We start from the raw sequence: 8,105 nt of genomic DNA, 5'->3' as shown, positions 1-8,105 counted from the left end.
TTTCCTACAGTCAGCAGCGAAATAACTGATTTCAGGACTCTGCATAGGAATCATCTGTTTTCACAAAAAGCAGAGATGCCGTAGGCTCTTGGCTAGCTAACAGAGCGAAGAATGGGGAAGGGCCCATCCCTGGTAAAACTAAACCCCCCAATTCAGTGATGCTTTGCTGGCTCTTTTGGGTGAGAAGGTGCTTCAAAAAAAAAAAAAATTATATATATGTGTTGTTGTAATTCCATATATATATATATAGGGTGAGATCAATTGTGATTATCAAAAAGCCCCCAACAAAAAAAATATATATATATATATGAAATTGTGTCCGTAGGTGGAATCTCGAAAGCCTATTTGTAAATTGTCAGGCTTTCGTCGCTTTCGTTAATCGAATTTATATATATGTATATAAATATATATATATTATATATATATATATATATATATATATATATATATATATATATATATATATATATTACTATTACTAAAGGACCTCATTCAAACTGGATGGTATCTAATGGAGTTTTTATTCAAAAAGTTACAAGCTTTCTTGGACAAACAGTCCACATTATCATGTATCCGTACAATGAGCAAACGCATAGTCCGGCTGTATTTATATCTGTGTGCTGGGTACTTTTAATCCTATAATCCCCTAGCTCTTCCTGTGTGACCTCCACCCCCTCTTGACCTTGGTCTTTCTCTGATCCCTGGTTCCAGATGTCCGTTTTCCGTGCGTTCTCTTGCGTTTTTCTTCGTTTCCTTGCTACTGTGGAGTATACGATTTTTCTAGATATGCTGTCTTCAAAGCCGTTTCCCGTGTTCCCTGCCATCGTGTTGTTGGCACAAGTTATGAAGGCGTTCTCTACAACCAGTCTAGATGTTTTGTTGGTGTTCCTGTACAGAAAACTCATATTTTCCCAGTCTATTCTGTGATCATTTTCCCAACAGTGTTTGGCAACTGCCGACGTCTGATTATAATGCCTTATGTTCTGCAGATGTTGTTTGCTTCGCTCTTTACATGATTTGCCAGTTTCGCCATAGTACCCTTCTTCACAGTCTAGACACGCTGCCATATAAACCCCCTCTAATCTCTTCCCCTCTACCGACTTTTTGTTTCTAACTATTTTATTCCTAATGGTTTTTTTGTAGCTGCCTATCAATTTGAAATTATTTAGCTTCCTGTTGATGGGTGCAATAGAGTTGTTGTCCGGGACTGTAATTATTTTCTTTCCTACCAAATGTTCCTTTTCTATCCTTTCCCTCTCCCCAAAATAGTTTTCCTTGCTTTGATTTGTGCCCCTCCCACCAATACTTAGGGTAGCCTAATCTCCCTAAAACTCTCCCTCAGGTAATCCAACTCTTCGTCTAAAAATTCAGGACTGTAAATCCTATAAGCCCTGATGGCCAACCCTGTCATTAATCCTATTTTTATTTCTTTCCTATGGCTGGAGAACCTATGTATGTATGAATTGGTGTGTGTCTTCTTCCTATATACCTTGAATTTTAAATTCTCCCCTACCCTTTTGACCAGGACATCCAAGAAAGGAATTTCTCCCTCCTTCTCTTCTTCTAATGTGAACTTGATGTTTTCATTTAGTTTATTTACGTTTTCTAAAAACTTGTGTAGATCTTCCTTTTCTCCCTTGTAAATGATCAAGATGTCATCCACGTACCTTACCCATTTTACGATATTTAAGTTCCCTTTATTTACTTTGCCCACCTCTTCCTTTTCAAACCATTCCATAAAGATATTAGCTAGAATTGGTGAAAGACTTGAACCCATGGCCAAGCCATTTTTTTGTATATAATGGTTTTCGCCCCACTTGAAAACAACGCTGAAGGCTGCTGTTAGTATTTTTATTAAAACGTCATGATCTATGTCGCATGTATAGACCCCCTCCTCCATATAATCAGACGTCGGCAGTTGCCAAACACTGTTGGGAAAATGATCACAGAATAGACTGGGAAAATATGAGTTTTCTGTACAGGAACACCAACAAAACATCTAGACTGGTTGTAGAGAACGCCTTCATAACTTGCGCCAACAACACAATGGCAGGGAACACCGGAAACGACTTTGAAGACAGCATATCTAGAAAAATCGTATACTCCACAGTAGCAAGGAAACGAACAAAAAACGTAAGAGAACGCACGGAAAACGGTCACCTGTGAGGAGGGATCAGAGAAAGACCAAGGTCAAGAGGGGGTGGAAGTCACACAGGAAGAACTAGGTGATTATAGGATTAAAAGTACCCAGCACACAGATATAAATACAGCCAGACTACACGTCTGCTCATTGTACGGATACTTGATAATGTGGACTGTTTGTCCAAGAAAGCTTGTAACTTTTTGAATAAAAACTCCATTAGATACCATCCAGTTTGAATGAGGTCCTTTTAGTAGTTCTACTAATGCACAGAACAATTGTGTATGTGATAAAGTTTATATATATATATATATATATATATATATATATATATATATATATATATATATATATATATATATATATATATATATATATATATATATATATATATATAGATAGAGATAAGCCTTGATGGCTCAGTTGGTAGAGCAGCAGCCTAGGACTTCATAGAGGTCTGTGGCACGGGTTCAAATCCTCACCCGATTGGTCAGAGGGGCGGACAGTTTGCTATCCGTGTAGACACCCCAGGATTATGTATGTAATCAACTGATAGGTTTGCTGAAAGCAAATGGGTGTTACAGACTAATACACACACAAACAAAGCCACTCCAACATCTTCTAAAAACAACAGACACCTAACACGTCTCGAACTGTCGACCTAACCGCTCAATTCTCCTCGCTGCTGAGAGAAAGGGAGCTGGGGATTTGGTACGATACATGTACACATTCGCTACCGGGGTCTAAGCGATGTCAGGCAGGGCAGCCGATCGAGGCTATGGCCTACCACAACGCCAACTCAAAGTCCTTCAAAAGAAGGCACCGTGCTTACCCCATATAAAAATAGGAAAAAGCACGTTAAAACAAAGAAGATATATATATATATATATATATATATATATATATATATATATATATATATATATATTTACTTGCTAGGTCGGGTTGGATGATTATAAATGGATTTTTATTGAAGTTTGCCTTACGAGCTAACACCCAGCTCCCAGCATGTAAGTGATAAATGTAAACAGCGATCCCACTTAGCTTGTGATTTATATTTAAACAGCAAAAGAAAATAGTAGATCACCAGGAAACCAGTTATTATCTTAATTGCTGTATTTACATACTCAAACAACTAGAATTACTCTTAGCGGGGTTGCAATTCAACCATCAATCGCACACTCAATGCCACAGCAATTATAGTTGCAAATGAAATGGAATAAATCTAGCAAGGTTGCAGACCAGCAAAAGAGAGCAACAAGAATCTTATAACAAACCTTTAGTAACTGGTTTCTACAATGAAATTAATATTCTGCAATGAACTAATACTCTGCAATGGAATTAATATCGGGCATGGATAACGTGTGATGGACCTGTAACACGTGGTTCTCAATGACTATCAGATTCAGAAGTTATCTTGCCATTGGTAAGGGTAAGATGAACTCTTCTAAGGCAAATGTCACAAGGTGCAAGTTGTAGAACTCGAAGGGCCAGATAAGCAGACTCTGGAATAATTTCCAGATAAGCATTCACAGATGCAAAACGATTCTCTCACTTGAAATAATTATCCACCATGGAGGAATGTATTATTCTAGATTTAATTAGCAAGGGTTCACACAATGGGGAATGCTTTAATTTATATCACTGAGCAATATTAATTCATTACTGGACTTACGTCATGAGGGAAATTGACATACTAGGTTTGCAGACAAAAGGGCTTGACTTGGGAGAGTGGAAATATTGAAACAAGGGAAAATATAAGAAATTCAAGTGGAAGGAACAGACACTGGCATTTAATGCTAAAATCCAGACATACCTGTACATCTGCGCAGTTGAGCTCGATTGCAATGAGATAGATTAGTCGGCTGTCCTTAACAATTGCAAATCTGTGGGCCACCAGTGGACAAAGACATGGTACCACAGGCTGGTGCTAAAGGGAGATGTCTTTTCGCCTCGGTGGCTAGCGAACGAGTAAGATCTAATTTTGGCGTCCTGGCCCTCCCTTAACTTCAGAGGGCGGATTGACTCCTCAGTTGTTTGGGAAGCAAAATTAACCAGCAAAAAGGTTCACAGAAAACAGGACATATGGTTAGAATATTTAAAGATCAACTAGCATGCCTACTTCCTGCCATGACTAATTCAGCCTGTTCTTTAATCGGCTGCCTCCTCACAAACAGTTCCCCACTGCTCCAGCCTCAAAGAAATCTAGACCCTAAGATAATAGGCTGGTGGGATGAGAGCAGCTAAAATAATTTATATATATATATATATATATATATATATATATATATATATATATATATATATATATATATATATATATATATATATATATATATATATATATATATATATATATATATATATATATATATATATATATATATATATATATATATATATATATATATATATATATATATATATATATATATATATATATATATATATATATATATATATATATATATATATATATATATATATATATATATATATATATATATATATATATATATATATATATATATATATATATATATATATATATTTATATATATATATATATATATATATATATATATATATATATATATATATATATATATATATATATATATATATATACACACACTAGCTAACTGACCAACCTGGTGCTGCCAGGAAACTCTGAATGGAAATCTGATAAACTCTCTCTCTCTCTCTCTCTCTCTCTCTCTCTCTCTCTCTCTCTCTCTCTCTCTCTCTCTCTCTCTCCCCATCTTTTTCCTCCCAACACCCTTCTACTCTTTCTCTCACTTCCTCTCCCTTTCCTGTTAAGATAGTTGCTTCATTTACATTGCCCAGCATTTTAGACATTTTATATTTCACCTCTTCTCAGCCCCTCAATTCCTATCAGTTCTGAACTTGGGCTTAAAGGGCATCGGGAGTGGTCATTAATCATCACAGCAATCTTGAAAATTATGGATTAGACATTAATATCTGTCATTTTTAACATTTTATTTTGCGCCCCTTCTCATCCCCTCCCTACTGAGGCTGAACTTGGGAGTGTCACTATTCATCTCAGCAACTTCGAAAACTATGGATAAGACACTAGTATCTGTTGTTTTTGGTTATTTTCACATTTCACCCCCTTCCCACCCCCATTCCTATCGTGGCTGAACTTGGATTTAAAGGGCATTGGGAGTGTCACTATCCATCTCAGTGACCTCAAAAACTACGGATTAGACACTGATAGCTGTTCTTTTCAGTTATTTTTATGTCACCCCTTCCCACCCCTTCTCACCCCCTTTCATATCGAGGATGAACTTAGCCTTAACCTGTTAAGCGTCCCCCACGGGTGAGCTCGCTGCTAACGTACCATCACGCTTTTTCTTGCATTTAGTGGTCATATTACTGATGATAGTTTTTCAAAGTTAATTTTGATTTTTATGCTTATAATTCATACTCTAGTTAAGAGTAGGAATTTTATTAAATGATGGGATAAAACTATTAATACTACTATTATTTTATTTCATAAGACTACAAAATACTGAATGAAAAGTGTTATACATACATGCACTATTCTTTTGTATGCCAATCTCTAAAGCAAAGGCTACACACAATCCTACTTCACAATCCTTACACCAATATGAGCTATCCTTTCTTATGTTGTTCTTCCGACACTGAGCACAAGTCCTTTGTGGCCTCTTCTTTTTTATATGTAGGTGGACAATTCTCAGGAAAGTGCCTGCCAATTAGCCGTGAAGGTTTTGCTGCAAGTCGTGGGGGCCTGCGTAAGGGAACAGGTCTTTCTTCTGCATATTTCATAATCAGTGTTTCACTAATCCTCAAAATAAATTCACGTCTTACAACCTTCCCACCAAGGGCTCTATATGTGACATAGCAATTCACAACAGACATGTCTAACAAATGTCGAAATACTTTCTTGTAATATTTCTTCAGTCTGTTTCTTGTGGTCGAAAAATGAACCAAGAGGTTGTCAGACAAATCAACTCCGCCCATGTTTGCATTATAATCTGCAACTTCTTTCGGTTTATACATTTCTTTTCCTCTCCTAGATTTCACCTTCACCATAGAATCATCATGCATTGTACTCAGAACACATACATCCTTTTTATCTTTTCATTTCAGTACCATAGATTTTTTTCGGAATTCTGCTACTTTTTCACCTTTTTTCAGTTTAGTTCCTTTTATTTTTGCTGGCACGTCCTTTCTAGTGACCCTTACAGTACCGACAGTGTCAGTTTCTTCATCTGCAAGTGCATCTGCCAATGTTGGACTTGTATAAAAATTATCTGTATATAAACAATAGCCCTTGTTCAAAAGAGGGTCCATAAGAGAGGAAACAATTCTATTAGACACAGGAAGATCCATATATTTTTCCATGTATTGTGTATCCTTACCTGCATAAATGAAGAAGTTCCATATATAACCAGTAGAACTTTCACAAAGTTCATAAAACTTTATTCCAAACCTTTTACGTTTAGCTGGTATATACTGAACCCATGATAAATTTCCCTTCCAGCCTAACAAAGACTCATCAACAGAAACGTTCCTACTTGGAATGTAATTGTTCTTAAATTTCTTCAAAATAAGATCCGTGAACGGCTTTATTTTTGCTAACTTTCTTCCTGGTCCTTCTGTTATAGTACTATCGTCAACCAAATGTAAGAATTTATGCAACAAGTCAAATCTACGGCCACTCATAACCTTTCGAAAAAAAGGAGAAGAAACACTCTCTCGTGTTGAGAAATACATTGAATTATCACACTTAGAATCAATTCCTTGTAAAATAAGTAGCCCTATAAAGACTTTCATTTCGCTTGCACAAGTGTCAAACCATCTATGTACTCGTGATTGTGGAGACAAATGTTCTACATTCTCATCCAGAAACTGATTTGCATATCTGTTTGTTTCTTTCACGAGGTAATCAATGACTTCATCATCAAAGTATTTCTCAAAATATTCTAATGGATTCTCTTTATCCTCAACTGAAAATTTCACGCCGGGATCAGCAACAAAAGTAAAGGGATCTCTCTCTCTCCCTCTCGGAGTCCAGTCACTTGGCAATGAGAAGTCATCTTCACTTCCGCTATCGGAAGAAAAGTTTGTTTCTTCAATATCCTCATCGCTGGAGGATTCAGAACTAGAGCTCTCATCATCAAATATGTCTTCAGTATCAGACACCTCGTCTAGGATATGATTTATCTCACCTGAAGAAATACGCCTCTTCTTTGTGGCATTCATTGCGGAAGACGTCGAAGCCATGTTGTCTCTGAAAACGCCCAACGCGTACTGGGAAAAAAATAGTTATCTAGGCATCAAGCCACCAACTAAAAAGAGTTGCCAGGCAGGAAATAAGTCATCAATTACAGCTTACGTGTTCTAAGAGTGTTACCAAATGATGTTCCAACATTTTCCATACGAGTAAACGTATTATTACGGGGCTGACAGCTTGAAAAGCACAGTTAAAGTCGTGAACGTAATATCCCGTTGAAGGTGCTACCGAGTAGATCGCAGCAAACGTATTATTACGTGGGTGACGCTTAACAGGTTAAAGGGCATCGGGAGTATCACTACTCATCTCAGCGACCTCAAAAACTATGGATTAGACACAAATATCTGTTCCTTTCAGTTATTTTTACGTCACTCCCTACCCACCCTTCTCACCCCTCTTTCCTATCGAGGCTGAACTTAGACTTAAAGGGCATCGGGAGTGTCACTATTCATCTCATCGACCTCGAAAACTATGGATTAGCCAGTAATATCTGTTGTTTTCGTTTTTTTATATATCACCCCCCTCCCACCCCTACCTCCTTTGGTTCCAGTGATGTCTTACCCGCACAGTATTCTTTCCCAGATAGTAAGTCATATGTTTAACAAGTTTGGTTGAAATTGCACAATGCATTTCAGAGTCATGCTGGAACATACACACACACTGACATACATCCATATATATATA

General features: G+C 36.9%; 1 protein-coding gene across 1 annotated transcript; it reads right to left on the bottom strand.

The window, feature by feature from the left end:
* Window positions 1-5,776: 5,776 nt before the first annotated feature.
* Window positions 5,777-6,232, bottom strand: LOC136825232 (piggyBac transposable element-derived protein 4-like). The gene has a single exon (XM_067081256.1). The coding sequence runs from the start codon at window positions 6,230-6,232 to the stop codon at window positions 5,777-5,779; it is 456 nt and encodes a 151-aa protein (XP_066937357.1).
* Between the last annotated feature and the right edge of the window lie 1,873 nt (window positions 6,233-8,105).

Source organism: Macrobrachium rosenbergii, chromosome 37 (assembly GCF_040412425.1).
Source record: "Macrobrachium rosenbergii isolate ZJJX-2024 chromosome 37, ASM4041242v1, whole genome shotgun sequence".
In the NCBI taxonomy this organism is placed as follows: domain Eukaryota; kingdom Metazoa; phylum Arthropoda; class Malacostraca; order Decapoda; family Palaemonidae; genus Macrobrachium; species Macrobrachium rosenbergii.
This window is presented reverse-complemented; position numbering and strand designations above follow the sequence as displayed.

What these genes read in the sequence shown, in the direction of transcription:
- LOC136825232 (XM_067081256.1), bottom strand. Translation starts at nt 6,232, where the DNA reads ATGCATGATGATTCTATGGTGAAGGTGAAATCTAGGAGAGGAAAAGAA.